Source organism: Salmo trutta, chromosome 2, assembly GCF_901001165.1.
Source record: "Salmo trutta chromosome 2, fSalTru1.1, whole genome shotgun sequence".
Taxonomy (NCBI): Eukaryota; Metazoa; Chordata; class Actinopteri; order Salmoniformes; family Salmonidae; genus Salmo; species Salmo trutta.
This window is the reverse complement of record NC_042958.1, coordinates 39,066,078-39,083,591: the sequence shown is the minus strand read 5'-3', so window position 1 is coordinate 39,083,591 and position 17,514 is coordinate 39,066,078. Positions and strand designations below refer to the sequence as shown.

At 44.8% G+C, this 17,514-nt stretch overlaps 1 protein-coding gene across 1 annotated transcript; it reads left to right on the top strand.

The window, feature by feature from the left end:
* The first annotated feature begins 3,458 nt into the window (after nucleotides 1–3,458).
* On the top strand, nucleotides 3,459–17,248 carry npas4l (neuronal PAS domain protein 4 like). Its single transcript, XM_029701876.1, has 9 exons — nucleotides 3,459–3,544; nucleotides 3,825–3,957; nucleotides 4,962–5,125; nucleotides 9,423–9,580; nucleotides 10,476–10,575; nucleotides 10,689–11,087; nucleotides 12,665–12,800; nucleotides 13,001–14,613; nucleotides 16,238–17,248. Exons 2-9 carry the CDS (start codon nucleotides 3,848–3,850, stop codon nucleotides 16,264–16,266), a joined length of 2,709 nt encoding a protein of 902 aa, XP_029557736.1. The 5' UTR covers nucleotides 3,459–3,544; nucleotides 3,825–3,847; the 3' UTR covers nucleotides 16,267–17,248.
* Nucleotides 17,249–17,514: the final 266 nt, after the last annotated feature.

Below are 17,514 nucleotides of genomic sequence, written 5' to 3'. Positions count from 1 at the left end.
AATTTATGTCTCTCTCTCTCTCTCTCTCTCTCTCTCATTCAATCTAAGGGGCTTTATTGGCACGGGAAACATATGTTAACATTGCCAAAGCAAGTGATAATAAATAATAAACAAAAGTGAAATAAATTATAAACATTGCACTCACAAAAGTTCCAAAAGAATAAACACATTACAAATGTCATATTATGCGCAAATAGTTACAGTTCAAAATGGAAAATAAATATACATAAATATGGGTTGTATTTTCAATGGTGTTTGTTCTTCACTGGTTGCCCTTTTCTTGTGGCAACAGGTCACAAATCTTGCTGCTGTTATAACACACTGTGGTATTTCACACAATAGATATGGGAGCTTATCAAGATTTGATTTGTTTCGAATTCTTTGTGGATCTGTGTAATCTGAGGTAAATATGGTCATACATTTGGCAGGAGGTTAGGAAGTCTCTCTCTCTCTCTCTCTAGACTACCTGCCTCTCTCTCAATTTAATTCAAAGTGATTTATTGGCATGGGAAACATATGTACAGGGTTGTAATTATGTGCAAGTATTTGAAGTATGAAAATAAAGAAACAGATATATACAGTTCCTTTTTTTCATATTTTGTATTCAGACCCTTTACTCAGCCTAAAGTCTTCTTGGGTATGATGGTACAAGCTTGACACACCTGTATTTGGGGATCTGCAGATCCTCTCAAGCACTGTCAGGTTGGATGGGGAGTGTCGCTGCACAGCTATTTTCAGGTCTCTCCAGAGGTGTTCGATCGGGTTAAAGCCCGGGCTCTGGATGGGCCTCTCAAGGACATTCAGAGACTTGTCCCGAAGCCACTCAGCCTGAGGTCCTGGCTCTCAAGAGAAGGCAGGTTATGGCGGCCTCTCTCAATAGCAAGGCTTTGCTCACTGATTCTGTACACTGATTCATACTCTCTCTCTCTCTAGGCTACCTGCTTCTCTCTCCCTCTCTCTGTTACCTGCTTCTCTCTCTCTCTCTCGCCCTCTCGGCTACCTGCTTCTCTCTCCCTCTCTCTGTTACCTGCTTCTCTCTCTCAATCTCATCATCACTACCCCTCTCTCAAACCTTCATCACTGTCCCTCTCTCAAACTTCATCACCGTCCCTCTCTCAGACCTTCATCACTACCCCTCTTTCAGACCTTCATCACTACCTCTCTCTCAGACCTTCATCACTGCCCCTCTCTCAGACCTTCATCACTACTCCTCTCTCAGACCTTCATCACTACCCCCTCTCAGACCTTCATCACTACCCCTCTCTCAGACCTTCATCACTACCCCTCTCTCAGACCTTCATCACTGTGCCTCTCTCAGACCTTCAACACTACCCCTCTCTCAAACCTTCATCACTACCCCTCTCTCAAACCTTCATCACTATCCCTCTCTCAGACCTTCATCACTGTCTCTCTCTCTGACCTTCATCACTGTCTCTCTCAGACCTTCATCACTGCCCCTCTCTCAGACCTTCATCACTACCCCTCTCTCTGACCTTCATCACTACCCCTCTCCCAGACCTTCATCACTGTCCCTCTCTTAGACCTTCATCACTACCCCTCTCTCAGACCTTCATCATTGTCCCTCTCTCAAATCTTCATCACTATCCCTCTCTCAGACCTTCATCACTACCCCTCTCTCAGACCTTCATCACTGTCCCTCTCTCAGACCTTCATCACTACCTCTCTCTCAGACCTTCATCACTGCCCCTCGCTCAGACCTTCATCACTACCCCTCTCTCAGACCTTCATCACTGTCCCTCTCTCAGACCTTCATCACTACCCCTCTCTCAGACCTTCATCACTGTCCCTCATCTCAGACCTTCATCACTACCCCTCTCTCAGACATTCATCACTGTCCCTCTCTCTGACCTTCATCACTACCCCTCTCTCAGATCTTCATCACTACCCCTCTGTCAGACCATATTGGAGCTGAGTAGCGTCCCTGCTCCCTGACACGGACATAGATTGCATTTAGTCATTGTGTGTCATATCCTCAACATTACCATTCATAGTATCTATATGAGGTTATCCTCAACATTACCATTCATAGTATCTACAACAGATGTTATCCTCAACATTACCATTCATAGTATCTACAACAGAGGTTATCCTCAACATTACCATTCATAGTATCTACAACAGAGGTTATCCTCAACATTACCATTCATAGTATCTACAACAGAGGTTATCCTCAACATTACCATTCATAGTATCTACAACAGAGGTTATCCTCAACATTACCATTCATAGTATCTATATGAGGTTATCCTCAACATTACCATTCATAGTATCTATATGAGGTTATCCTCAACATGATCATTCATAGTATCTATATGAGGTTATACTCAACATAATTCACAGAGGTTATCCTCAACATTATCATTCATAGTATCTATATGAGGTTATCCTCAACATAATTCAGAGGTTATTCTCAACATTACCATTCATAGTATTCATATGAGGTTATTCTCAACATTATCAATCATAGTATCTATAAAACAGAGGTTATCCTCAACATTACCATTCATAGTATCTATATGAGGTTATCGTCAACATTACCATTCATATTATCTATATGAGGTTATCATCAACATTACCATTCATATTATCTATATGAGGTTATCATCAACATTACCATTCATAGTATCTATAAAACAGAGGTTATCCTCAACATTACCATTCCTAGTTATGCTCCAACCATGGAGAGATATAGGTTACCCTTCTACTGATCTGTTTCTCCTACTAGGTAGATTAGATGTTTTTATTAGATGCATGGTATGTTACTGAACAACTACTACTAGGCTATAACATGGAATTGGAAGATGGTCTGTCCTTGACCCCCCACTGGGCACACTGGTTGAATCAACATTGTATCCTTGTCATTGAAATTAAATTACATTGCAAGGTAGAATAGAAGTGACTTCTGTGCCCAGTGGGCCACTTCTTCACAGTTTAGTCATGTAATCAACTTTTACATGACAGGAAGTTGAGATTCTTTTGGTTTCCCAATGTGTAGACCTATGGTCATTATTAGCAGCATTTCCAGACGGATGCTTTAAGCCCTATAGCATAGCCCATTATGTACAGTCCAGTTCTAGGTATTGGACATGACTAAACAGAGTATTCAGTTTGATAAAATGGGAGTTACAGATTTAGTTAGTCTTTGTTATTGCTGTTAGTTGTTTGTGTATCGCTTTGACCACTTGTTCCAATTATCCTACGATGGGTTTCTCTAGATTTTCTGTGACAGCCAATTGTCATTATGATAATTCCCCATTTCCTAATATATATTGTAAGAATACGGAATGATGGTCATTTAAAAGCATGGTGTGTTGGTATATCTGTTGTCCCAGCGCTCCACTCGGACGCTGCGGAGCGCGTAACTAAATATATCCTCCACTTGTCCTACGTCACGATATGTAACATTACACGTCTTTTCTCTCTTCCGCAGAGTTTAAACCAGGAGTCGGGTTGAGGCTGGGCACGACTATAAAGGAGAGGGGCAGACAGGCTGGACACAACCAAATACATAGACCGTCTGCAAGTAAGGAGAATAGTGGATTTTTTAGGCTAAACACATCTCAATCTTTTATTCCCAGCGGTGCATTGTGTTTCCAAACGATGTTCTCTTTAATATGTATTTAAATGGTTAACCAATAGTTCATGTATTTATATGGGAATTAGCATTTTTACCTTGTTCTGTTCTGTTAATTGGAAATAGTTTATTTCTCTTCTATGTTGCGTTGCAAAGTCGATTGTATTTATCACGAAGATGGATACAGGTCAGATTTGATCATATCTGTACTTTTGTCCTCAACTTTTAGGTGGTGAAACAACGAGTGCCAGAATGACGGTTTGTTGTGAGTCGTGTGAAAGTCCATGGAGCAGTGAGCGCTGCTCCTCTCATCTCTTCACCCGGGAGACAGGAACCCGCCCGGGACTCTGCAAGAGATTCAGGTTAGTGCAGCCTGACTGGCTCCATCCGAACTGCTAGAACCTGGACCCAGGGGTGGACACAACATAGTAACTGTACATACCATACGTTGGTATGTATTAACTTGTGGATGTCATTCATCCAGTTTGTATGCTATGTTTCTAATTACAATTCGTGTGATATGTTATGAATTACGATTCATACAATATGTTACGAATTTGCAATACTTATATGTTACGAATTCCAATTTGTTGTGGCTAATGTTAGCTAAGGATAGAGGAGAGTATGTAGTCCAGCCTCCTGCTTTCTGTCTGATGCCCAGGCTCTCTGATGCTGCCTCTGGCACTACTGACATAACCGGCTAGAGAGCTCTCTTCTCTACTGACATAACCGGATAGAGAGCTCTCTTCTCTACTGACATAACCGGCTAGAGAGCTCTCTTCTCTACTGACATAACCGGCTAGAGAGCTCTCTTCTCTACCGACAAAACCGGCTAGAGAGCTCTCTTCTCTACTGACATAACCGGCTAGAGAGCTCTCTTCTCTACCGACATAACCGGCTAGAGATCTCTCTTCTCTACTGACATAACCGGATAGAGAGCTCTCTTCTCTACTGACATAACCGGCTAGAGAGCTCTCTTCTCTACTGACATAACCGGCTAGAGACCTCTCTTCTCTACCGATAAAACCGGCTAGAGAGCTCTCTTCTCTAGCCGAGAGCTCTCTAGCCGGTTGTTTCCATAGGAACCACAGAAGCTCACACTTTAGCAAACTGCTCTTCATTCCCATCCAGTCTGTGGCTAGGGTACACCGCTTCTCCTTTAGTAAGGCACAGTGAGAAGCCGGAAAGGAACACATTTTCTCAGTTTTGACTTTGGATTATTTTTGCCATGTAACAAAGAGCAGCTTTTCACTAGACAGAGAGACTAGGAAGAGTTTGGACGTAGTAGGATTCCCTGTGCTCAGTTCTACCTCTGCCCTCTCTGTGCCGTCATATCCTGACCTGTGAACATGGTGTTCCTACGCAGGTCTACTAAGGGAGCGTCTAAAGCCAGGAGGGACCAGATCAACTCTGAGATCAGGAACATGAGAACTCTGCTCCCCATCCCTCAGGAGGACCAGGACAGACTGTCATACCTCCACAGCATGGCGGTTATCACAGCGTACATCAGGAAGAGCTTTCTGTATAAGGGTGAGTACAAAACCAGGAGAGGAACTATCATGTACGGAACCACTAGAACACTTGAAAGTACGGAACCAGTAGGACATTCTCATCTTTAAGAATGGATGTATTCGTATTTATTATGGATCCCCATTAGTTCCTGCCAAGGCAGCAGCTACTCTTCCTGGGGTTTATTATGGATCCCCATTAGTTCCTGCCAAGGCAGCAGCTACTCTTCCTGGGGTTTATTATGGATCCCCATTAGTTCCTGCCAAGGCAGCAGCTACTCTTCCTGGGGTTTATTATGGATCCCCATTAGTTCCTGCCAAGGCAGCAGCTACTCTTCCTGGGGTTTATTTTGGATCCCCATTAGTTCCTGTCAAGGCAGCAGCTACTCTTCCTGGGGTTTATTATGGATCCCCATTAGTTCCTGTCAAGGCAGCAGCTACTCTTCCTGGGGTTTATTATGGATCCCCATTAGTTCCTGCCAAGGCAGCAGCTACTCTTCCTGGGGTTTATTATGGATCCCCATTAGTTCCTGCCAAGGCAGCAGCTACTCTTCCTGGGGTTTATTATGGATCCCCATTAGTTCCTGCCAAGGCAGCAGCTACTCTTCCTGGGGTTTATTATGGATCCCCATTAGTTCCTGCCAAGGCAGCAGCTACTCTTCCTGGGGTTTATTATGGATCCCCATTAGTTCCTGTCAAGGCAGCAGCTTCTCTTCCTGGGGTTTATTATGGATCCCCATTAGTTCCTGCCAAGGCAGCAGCTACTCTTCCTGGGGTTTATTATGGATCCCCATTAGTTCCTGCCAAGGCAGCAGCTACTCTTCCTGGGGTTTATTATGGATCCCCATTAGTTCCTGTCAAGGCAGCAGCTACTCTTCCTGGGGTTTATTATGGATCCCCATTAGTTCCTGCCAAGGCAGCAGCTACTCTTCCTGTGGTTTATTATGGATCCCCATTAGTTCCTGCCAAGGCAGCAGCTACTCTTCCTGGGGTTTATTAGGGATCCCCATTAGTTCCTGCCAAGGCAGCAGCTACTCTTCCTGGGGTTTATTATGGATCCCCATTAGTTCCTGCCAAGGCAGCAGTGACTCTTCCTGGGGTTTATTATGGATCCCCATTAGCTGTTGCCAAGGCAGCAGCTACTCTTCCTGGGGTCCAACACATTAAGGCACTTACATTACATATAAAACAAAATATAAAACTGTACATCATATAACATTATTACACCATTACATATCTACAATACGAAATGTATAATACCACCACTACATATCTACAATACAACATGTATAATACCACCACTACAATACAACATGTATAATACCACCATACAACAATATCACAATGTACGTGTGTGTGTCTGTACCTGTGTGTGTGTCTCTTCACAGTCTCTGCTGTTCCATAAGGTGTGTTTTTATCAATATGTTTCGACCATGACAGTTTACAATCTAGGGTTACTCCAAGCAGTTTACAGTGGTCACCTCAAAAGATGTGGTTCAATTGGTAACACACATTTTTGTCTTCTAATGCTTCTTAAGGGAAAATAAATCTAAAACTAACTGAATGTAATCAGATTACATTTCTGAGTTTGGGTAATCCAAAAGTTGCTGATTGCAATTTTGGACAGGTAACTAGTAACTGTAACGGAACTACATTTAAAAAGTAACCTACCCAACCCCTGTTAGAACTGTAGGACATTTTCAACTTGAAGAATGGATGCTAAGGCGTCTTAGAACTGATGATTGAAACGTCCTGTCAATTTAAACATGTCTTTTTAAACAGTATATCTTCCAAGGTCTTGTGTTGGATCCATACCTGTTGAGACCTGTGATGTTGTGATGGATCCATACCTGTTGAGACCTGTGATGTTGTGATGGATTCATACCTGTTGAGACCTGGATCCATACATGCTGAGTTCTCTGTGATCCATCACAACATCACAGGTCTCAACCGGTATGGATCCATCACAACATCACATTGACGCGAGCCTACCAGACGAGCTAAATGCCATTTATACTTGCTTTGAGGCAAGCAACACTGAAGTATGCACGAGAGCACCAGCTGTTCCAGACGACTGTGTCATCATGCTCTCCGAAGCGGATGTGAGCAAGACCTTTAAATAGGTCAACATTCAAAAAGCCGCGTGGTCAGGTGGATTACCAGGACGTCTGGCCCCGCATGCACGGACCAACTGGCAGGTGTGTTCACTGCCATTTTCAACCTGTCCCTGACAGAGGGGATACCCACATGATAGACCTTCAACCTGTCCCTGACAGAGGGGATACCCACATGATAGACCTTCAACCTGTCCCTGACAGAGGAGATACTCACATGTTTCAAACAGACCACCATAGTCTGAAGGTAACCTGCCTAAATGATTACCGCCCAGTGGCACTCACTTTGGTAACCATGAAGTGCTTTGAAAGGCTGGTCTCTGCTCACATCATGCCGGAAACCCTAGACCCACTCCAATTCGCATACTGCCCCCAACAGATCCACAGATGGCGCAATCTCAATTGCAATCCACACTGCCCTTTCCCACCTGGACAAAAGGAACACCTATGTGAGAATGCTGTTCATTGACTACAGCTCAGCGTTCAACACCATAGTGCCCTCAAAGCTCATCACTAAGCTAAGGACCCTGGGACATAACATCACTGGGGCCAAGCTTCATGACATCCAGGACCTATATACCAGTCGGTGTCAGAGGAAGGCCCAAGAAATTGTCAAAGACTCCAGTCACCCAAGTCATAGACTGTTTTTTCTGCAACCACACGGCAAGCGATACTGGAGCACCATGTCTATGACCAAAATGTTCCTTAACAGCTTCTACCCCCCAAGTTATAGGACTGCTGAACAATTAATCAAATTGCCACCCAAACTATTTACATTGACCCCCCCCCCCACACCACCTTTGTTTTTACACTGCTGCTACCTGCTGTTTATTATCTATGCATAGTCACTTTACAAATTACCTCAACTAACCCGTACACCCTCCACATTGACTCTGTACCGGTACCCCCTGTATATAGCCTCCACATTGACTCTGTACCAGTACCCCGTGTATATAGCCTCCACATTGACTCTGTACTGGTACACCCTGTATATAGCCTCCACATTGACTCTGTACCGGTATCCCCTGTATATAGCCTCCACATTGACTCTGTACCGTAACACCCTGTATATAGCCTCCACATTGACTCTGTACCGTAACACCCTGTATATAGCCTCCACATTGACTCTGTACCGGTACCCCCCTGTATATAGCCTCCACATTGACTCTGTACCGGTACCCCCTGTATATAGCCTCCACATTGACTCTGTACCGTAACACCCTGTATATAGCCTCCACATTGACTCTGTACCGTAACACCCTGTATATAGCCTCCACATTGACTCTGTACCGGTACCCCCTGTATATAGCCTCCACATTGACTCTGTACCGGTACCCCCCTGTATATAGCCTCCACATTGACTCTGTACCGGTACCCCCCTGTATATAGCCTCCTTGTTATTATATTGTGTTACTTTTTATAATTTTTTACTTTAATTTATTGAGTAAATATTTTCTTAACTCTATTTCTTAAACTGCATTCTTGGTTAAGGGCTTGTAAGTAAGCATTTCACTGTAAGGTCTACACTTGTTGTATTCGACGCATGTGACTAATAACATTTTATTTGATGTTGTGATGGACCCATACCTGCTGAGTTCTCTGTGATGCTGTGATGGATCCATACCTGCTGAGTTCTCTGTAATGTGGTGATGGACCCATACCTACTGAGTTCTCTGTGATGTTGAGATGGACCCATACCTGCTGAGTTCTCTGTAATATGGTGATGGACCCATACCTGCTGAGTTCTCTGTGATGTTGTGATGGATCCATACCTGCTGAGTTCTCTGTGATGTTGTGATGGATCCATACCTGCTGAGTTCTCTGTGATGTTGTGATGGATCCATACCTGCTGAGTTCTTTGTAATGTGGTGATGGACCCATACCTACTGAGTTCTCTGTGATGTTGAGATGGACCCATACCTACTGAGTTCTCTGTGATGTTGAGATGGACCCATACCTGCTGAGTTCTCTGTAATATGGTGATGGACCCATACCTGCTGAGTTCTCTGTGATGTTGTGATGGATCCATACCTGCTGAGTTCTCTGTAATGTTGTGATGGACCCATACCTGCTGAGTTCTGTGTAATGTGGTGATGGATCCATACCTGCTGAGTTCTCTGTGATGTGGTGATGGATCCATACCTGCTGAGTTCTCTGTGATGTTGAGATGAAGCTAATCCTGAGTTGTATTTCTTCCTCTTCCAGGATTATCAGCTGATCAGAGTTGTCTCTCCTCTTCCTCCTCCTATCCTCTGTACGAGACCTTCCTCCCAGCCGTGCATGGTTTCATTCTGATCCTCTCCTCCCAGGGCAGGCTGGTCTACGTCTCCGAGAACGTCTCTGATTACCTGGGGCTCTCCATGGTGAGTACTAACTTGATGAAGACCTGGCATCCAAAATATATGGAAATAGAACATTGTTATTCTGTGGTTCTGTAACATCACATCTGCTGTGTAGGGCAGGATGTTATTCTGTGGTTCTGTAACATCACATCTGCTGTGTATAGCAGGATGTTATTCTGTGCTTCTGTAACATCACATCTGCTGTGTAGGGCAGGATGTTATTCTGTGGTTCTGTAACATCACATCTGCTGTGTAGAGCAGGATGTTATTCTGTGCTTCTGTAACATCACATCTGCTGTGTAGAGCAGGATGTTATTCTGTGCTTCTGTAACATCACATCTGCTGTGTAGGGCAGGATGTTATTCTGTGGTTCTGTAACATCACATCTGCTGTGTAGGGCAGGATGTTATTCTGTGGTTCTGTAACATCACATCTGCTGTGTAGGGCAGGATGTTATTCTGTGGTTCTGTAACATCACATCTGCTGTGTAGAGCAGGATGTTATTCTGTGGTTCTGTAACATCACATCTGCTGTGTAGAGCAGGATGTTATTCTGTGGTTCTGTAACATCACATCTGCTGTGTAGAGCAGGATGTTATTCTGTGGTTCTGTAACATCACATCTGCTGTGTAGAGCAGGATGTTATTCTGTGGTTCTGTAACATCACATCTGCTGTGTAGGGCAGGATGTTATTCTGTGCTTCTGTAACATCACATCTGCTGTGTAGAGCAGGATGTTATTCTGTGCTTCTGTAACATCACATCTGCTGTGTAGAGCAGGATGTTATTCTGTGCTTCTGTAACATCACATCTGCTGTGTAGAGCAGGATGTTATTCTGTGCTTCTGTAACATCACATCTGCTGTGTAGAGCAGGATGTTAGTCACTAAAGTTGATCCTTTCTTCTTCTCTCTTATAGGTTGATGTTCTTCAGGGAGACACCTTCTATGACCTGGTGGAGAATCAGGATGTGGAGACGGTTAGATCTAACCTGGAGACAGACAACACAACGTCAACTGGTAAGAGACTATACTATCTAAAAGAAAATCAACTCAAATGAATAGATTTAAGAGCTCATGAAAAACCAAATGAAGGGACTGATCTCATGTTATTGTTCTGTTTTCCCCTGCAGAGAGGAGTTTTGTGTGTCGGATGCACACCTCCAAGGCCTTCAGACTAGAGTATGGTAACTGCTGTTCTATAATGGTCCGAGGACGCTATCAGACCCTCCCACAATCCCCTCAGTCCACCCCCACATCCTCCCCAGACCGTAGCCAATCTGGCCCCCCTGTGGAGAGGGTGTTCTTGGCTCTCTGCACACCCACAGTGAACCACCTGGGCAACAGCATCTTCTCCTCCTGCTCCTCCTCCTTCACCAGCCTCCACAGACCAGATATGAGCTTCAGTCACCTGGACGAAAGTGTTGTGTTTTACTTGGGCTACTCATCGGAGGAGCTGATTGGTCAATCGTGGTACAGCCTCCTCCACCCTGAAGACCTCTCCTTGAGTGCCTACACACATAAGAGTCTGAGTAAGTAGAAAAACATTAAAACTTCCCTTGATACTAAACTCAGCAAAAAAAGAAACATCCTTTGTCCCTGAACAAAGGGGGGGGGGGGGGGTCAAAATCAAAAGTAACAGTCAGTATCTGGTGTGGCCACCAGCTGCATTAAGTAGTGCAGTGCATCTCCTCCTCATGGCACCAGATTTGCCAGTTCTTGCTGTGAGATGTTACCCCACTCTTCCACCAAGGCACCTGCAAGTTCCCGGACATTTCTGGGGGGAATGGCCTTAGCCCTCACCCTCCAATCCAACAGGTCCCAGATGTGCTCAGTGGGATTGAGATCCGGGCTCTTCGCTGGCCATGGTAGAACACTGACATTCCTGTCTTGCAGGAAATCACGCACAGAACGAGCAGTATGGCTGGTAGCATTGTCATGCTGGAGGGTCATGTCAGGATGAGCCTGCAGGAAGGGTACCACATGAGGGAGGAGGATGTCTTCCCTGTAACGCACAGTGTTGAGATTGCCTGCAATGACAACAAGCTCAATCCGATGATGCTGCGACACACCGTCCCAGACCATGACGGATCCTCCACCTCCAAATCGATCCCGCTCCAGAGTACAGGCCTCGGTGTAACGCTCATTCCTTCGACAATAAACGCGAATCCGACCATCACCCCTGGTGAGACAAAACCGCGACTCGTCAGTGAAGAGCACTTTTTGCCAGTCCTGTCTGGTCCACCGACGGTGGGTTTGTGCCCATAGGCAACGTTGTTGCCGGCGATGTCTGGTGAGGACCTGCCTTACAACAGGCCTACAAGCCCTCAGTCCAGCCTCTCTCAGCCTATTGCGGACAGTCTGAGCACTGATGGAGGGATTGTGCGTTCCTGGTGTAACTCGGGCAGTTGTTGCCATCCTGTACCTGTCCCGCAGGTGTGATGTTCGAATGTACGGATCCTGTGCAGGTATTGTTACACGTGGTCTGCCACTGCGAGGACGATCAGCTGTCCGTCCTGTCTCCCTGTAACGCTGTGTTAGGCATCTCACAGTAATTTGCAATTTATTGCCCTGGCCACATCTGCAGTCGTCATGCCTCCTAACAGCATGCCTAAGGCACGTTCACGCATATGAGCAGGGACCCTGGGCATCTTTCTCTTGGTGTTTTTCAGAGTCAGTAGAAAGGCCTCTTTAGTGTCCTAAGTTTTCATAACTGTGACCTTAATTGCGTACCGTCTGTAAGCTGTTAGTGTCTTAACGACCGTTCCACAGGTGCATGTTCATTAATTGTTCATGGTTCATTGAACAAGCATGGGAAACAGTCTTTAAACCCTTTACAATGAAGATCTGTGAAGTTATTTGAATTTTTACGAATTATCTTTGAAAGACAGGGTCCTGAAAAAGGGACGTTTCTTTTTTTGCTGAGTTTACATAATACTACATTATACCTGTTATACTATATTCTAACATATTATAACAAATAACAATGACGAACCCAAATGGAAGCATCTCACGTTGTTATGTATGAAGAGTAGTCTTCCTTAGTGTAAGATGCTAGAGATATATAGTGGACATGATAGTAATGGCGTTCTGTCCTCTCCTCACCCAGTGCAGGCAGACGAGGGTAGGCAGATGGAGATGGTTCTGAGGCTCCAACACAGCGACCTCTCATGGTCCTGGATCTACACTAGAGCCGCTAAGCATTCTGGGAACCAGGAAGTGAGCTGCTCTAACTACATTATCAGGTACTGGATGCTCTGAATGCTTTCATGATTTTAACTGCAGTCTTCAGAATATGTCTGTATATGTAGAGTTTGATTATTGTTTTGTCTTGAAACAAGAAAAATGAAATAATAAAAAGAGATATGTAGTAATAATTGTAGCTGCCTGTATTGAGTAACTTTTCTCTGAGAGACTGGAGTAATGTGTATTCTTTCCTTCACAGTGAAACAGAAGCCATGTATCTGAGGAAAAAGATCCACAGCGATGCTTTTAGAGCCTCTCCTCCTCAGCCCTACTGCCCCTCTCCCACCCCCCAGCTGACCCAGAGCTGTTGCCCCACCAGGGACCTAAAGAGACAGAGAGCATTCAGCCAGTCCAGTAGTATATCTGAAACTGAGAACAGGTCTAAGACCAGCAAGAGACAGAGAGCAGAGTCTAATGCTGTGTTCTACGTGACATCATGTAGCTCCTCCTCCCAGGCCTCACCTGTCGCCGCCTTCTCCACACCTCCCTATAGCCCCACCTCCTCCCACTACAGCTCCTCCTCCAACTCCTCCCACTCTCCGACACAGCAGGACGACACCAGCTCTGACTCTCTGTTGGATGTGTATAGCTACACAGAGAACTTAACCCCCTACTACCATTGCCCTGAGGGAGGGACTGAGGTAGGGACTGGGCCTTCCTGCCTCCTGTCCCCCTCTAGGTCCTTCCAGCCCGGCTTGGAGCAGTCCTTCCACCAGGGTGTCTTCAGCCAGACTGACGCATGCTCTCCTCAGTCCTGCCCTTCTTCTCCCCAGTATGATTGCTCAGCATGCCCTGCTGATGCCCGGCTGGTCCCTGACTGTCTATCTGTATCAGACCTGTTAGAGAGTTCAGCAGACTGCCCCATCACCATCCAAGACTACAGCCTCTCAGTTCAGCCACAAGGTGGAGCCACCAGTCCATACAGCCTCTCAGTTCAGCCACAAGGTGGAGCCACCAGTCCATACAGCCTCTCAGTTCAGCCACAAGGTGGAGCCACCAGTCCATACAGCCTCTCAGTTCAGCCACAAGGTGGAGCCACCAGTCCATTCAGCCTCTCAGTTCAGCCACAAGGTGGAGCCACCAGTCCATACAGCCTCTCAGTTCAGCCACATGGTGGTGCCACCAGTCCATACAGCCTCTCAGTTCAGCCACAAGGTGGTGCCACCAGTCCATACAGCCTCTCAGTTCAGCCACAAGGTGGTGCCACCAGTCCATACCAGAGCCACCATATACCTCAGACTGTCTCTCCTCCTATTGGAGGCCTGCTGACCCCTAACCCCTCCCTGACGTCCAACCTCTCCTTCCTCTACAGTGACAGAGACAAGGTAGAGATCAGTATCCTAGCCCAGCAGATCTCCTCTCTGGCCTCCAGCTTCGACCTGTTCAACACCCTGAGCCCCATCCAGACCCCACCTCAGCCCCAGCCCAGCTCAGAACCCCTTCCCTGGGCACAGCTCCCAGGTCCCTCCACTGTCCCCCTCCACATCAAGCCGGAGTTGGTCCTGGATGAGGGAGTGTTTGATAGTCTCCTGAAGGATCTGAGCATGGTTCAGGGACCTGGGAGTCTGTCTCCCTGCTACCAACCTCAGGACCCTTCAACCCTTGCTCTGTCCTCTCTCGCCGACCCTCTACCCATGGAGCAGTCATCCCTCTCTCTCTCCCTCCCCCTGCAACACCCCTCCTCCCTCTCTCTCTCCTTCCCCCTGGACCCATTCCACCTAGCTAACCTGGATCCCTTCTCTCTGAGGACAAGCTGTCATAATCAGACCTCTGAGTTGCATCAACTCAACCTGCCACACAGTCTCCATCAAGGTGATTATAGCACATTATACACAGCTCAACCTCCATCAAGGTGATTATAACACATTATACACAGCTCAACCTCCAGCAAGGTAATTATAACACATTATACACAGCTCAACCTCCAGCAAGGTGATTATAACACATTATACACAGCTCAACCTCCATCAAGGGGATTATAACACATTATACACAGCTCAACCTCCAGCAAGGGGATTATAACACATTATACACAGCTCAACCTCCAGCAAGGGGATTATAACACATTATACACAGCTCAACCTCCAGCAAGGTGATTATAACACATTATACACAGCTCAACCTCCATCAAGGGGATTATAACACATTATACACAGCTCAACCTCCAGCAAGGGGATTATAACACATTATACACAGCTCAACCTCCAGCAAGGGGATTATAACACATTATACACCGCTCAACCTCCAGCAAGGGGATTATAACACATTATACACAGCTCAACCTCCATCAAGGGGATTATAACACATTATACACAGCTCAACCTCCAGCAAGGTGATTATAACACATTATACACAGCTCAACCTCCAGCAAGGTGATTATAACACATTATACACAGCTCAACCTCCAGCAAGGTGATTATAACACATTATACACAGCTCAACCTCCAGCAAGGTGATTATAACACATTATACACAGCTCAACCTCCAGCAAGGGGATTATAACACATTATACACAGCTCAACCTCCAGCAAGGGGATTATAACACATTATACACAGCTCAACCTCCAGCAAGGGGATTATAACACATTATACACAGCTCAACCTCCAGCAAGGGGATTATAACACATTATACACAGCTCAACCTCCAGCAAGGTGATTATAACACATTATACACAGCTCAACCTCCAGCAAGGGGATTATAACACATTATACAGAGCTCAACCTCCAGCAAGGGGATTATAACACATTATACACAGCTCAACCTCCAGCAAGGGGATTATAACACATTATACACAGCTCAACCTCCAGCAAGGGGATTATAACACATTATACACAGCTCAACCTCCAGCAAGGGGATTATAACACATTATACACAGCTCAAGCTCCAGCAAGGGGATTATAACACATTATACACACTCAACCTCCAGCAAGGGATTATACACAGTATACAGCCAAGCAGGGATTATAACACATTATACACAGCTCAACCTCCAGCAAGGGGATTATAACACATTATACACAGCTCGAACCTCCAGCAAGGGGACATTATAACACATATTACACAGCCTCAATCACCTCCAGCAAGGGCTTATAAACACATTATACACAGCATCACCTCCAGCAAGGGATTATAACCAATTTATACACAGATCAACCTCCGCAAGAAAGGGGATTATAACACATTATCACAGCTCAACCTCCAGCAGGGATTATAACACATTATACACAGCTCAACCCTCCAGCTAAGGGGATTATAACACATTATACACCTATATAAGAACATACATTTATTAATACCATAATGACAGGAATGATTTTAACATGGTAGTTGTGGTTGGGGGGGGAAGAGTCATGTGTGTTGTCTGACTGACTCTTATTTGAGTAAATCCTTGAAATGATTGTTGAAATGACACATGACTTTCCCATTCTATTTCAGATGGGCTTGTTGAAGAATCCATGTACTGATACGAGTCTAAATAGACTTACAGTACTAACCCTCGTATGGCATATTGTCATGACAACCAACCAAGTCTTCCAGCCAGAGTCCAAAATGAAGACTTTTTAAAGACTTCTACAATATTTAGTAATTGGTACTTTTCAAGGGAACATGTTTCCCAAATATCTCTTATTTTTGTAAATTAAATTGTGATGAGAGGAAGTGAACCTCGTCCAGTGGACCAAACTGCTGAGGAGCTTGTTACTATTTTGTATTAACTATATTGATACCTGTTGACTGCTGTAATTCACCATCTGTGTTGATGATGATGTTGTCCTGATTCTGGTAGCATGGTACTGTACTGTTTACATCTAGAAAACTGATGATCAGATATGTAGAATTGATGTTTATGTGAATGTTGAGGGACCATGAGGATGATTTACTACTGAGCACTTTCTGGATGTTTGAGCTGTTTGAGATAATGTATCACAGGGTCGTGACGTGGTGCTCCAGAGGAGGTTGAAGCAGAATAGTAGATTCTAATATGCAACCCAAATCACACACTATTCCCTGTATAGTGCACTACTTTAGACCAGAGCCCTATGGAACACTATTCCCTGTATAGTGCACTACTTTTGACCAGAGCCCTATGGGGATATTGGGTTCCATGTGAGAAACATCCATAGGTGTTAAAAAGATAATGAAGTAACTACCTCAATAATGCCACTACATTCATTCCCAGCCTGAAACTACTGTTTAGTAAGCGAGTGTATTTATTGGTAGAGATGACTGTGATACGTATTGTTTCATTCCAATGTTTGTCTACTATTTGTGCTACTGAAAACTCTTGTTTGAAACCATTGGTAACCGTTATTCAGGACATTAGTCTTGAATACATATGTTGTGTTGATAAAAGGCTGCTTGGTTGGATGTAATTGTACAAAAGCAAAGTATTTTTGCAATTGGTTTTCTAATTTTGCAGTGAAAGTTATTAAAACGCATAAAATATGATTGTGATATCTTAGTTATGAGAAAATAAAAAAGCTACAAGATATGATCACAATAACTAGCTGTATGAGAAGAACAGACAGAGATTTTAAAGCTGATCTTGTCCTGACAAAGCCCTATGAATGTGCTTGCCTGGGCCCATCAGGAGGCAGGTTTCCATTGGCCCAGGTTTATTCCACAAAATCAGTGTCGCAAAAAAAACACATTGAGACACATGTAAAGGAAACGGCAGATAGAGGAGACGTAATGGAAACGGCAGATAGAGTAGA

Bases quoted from the DNA above. Each gene is read 5' to 3' on its own strand.
- npas4l (XM_029701876.1), top strand. From the start codon at position 3,848: ATGACGGTTTGTTGTGAGTCGTGTGAAAGTCCATGGAGCAGTGAGCGC. The intron at 5,126-9,422 runs GTGAGTACAAAA...TTCCTCTTCCAG, and splicing joins GAAGAGCTTTCTGTATAAGG to GATTATCAGCTGATCAGAGT. The intron at 9,581-10,475 runs GTGAGTACTAAC...TCTCTCTTATAG, and splicing joins ATTACCTGGGGCTCTCCATG to GTTGATGTTCTTCAGGGAGA.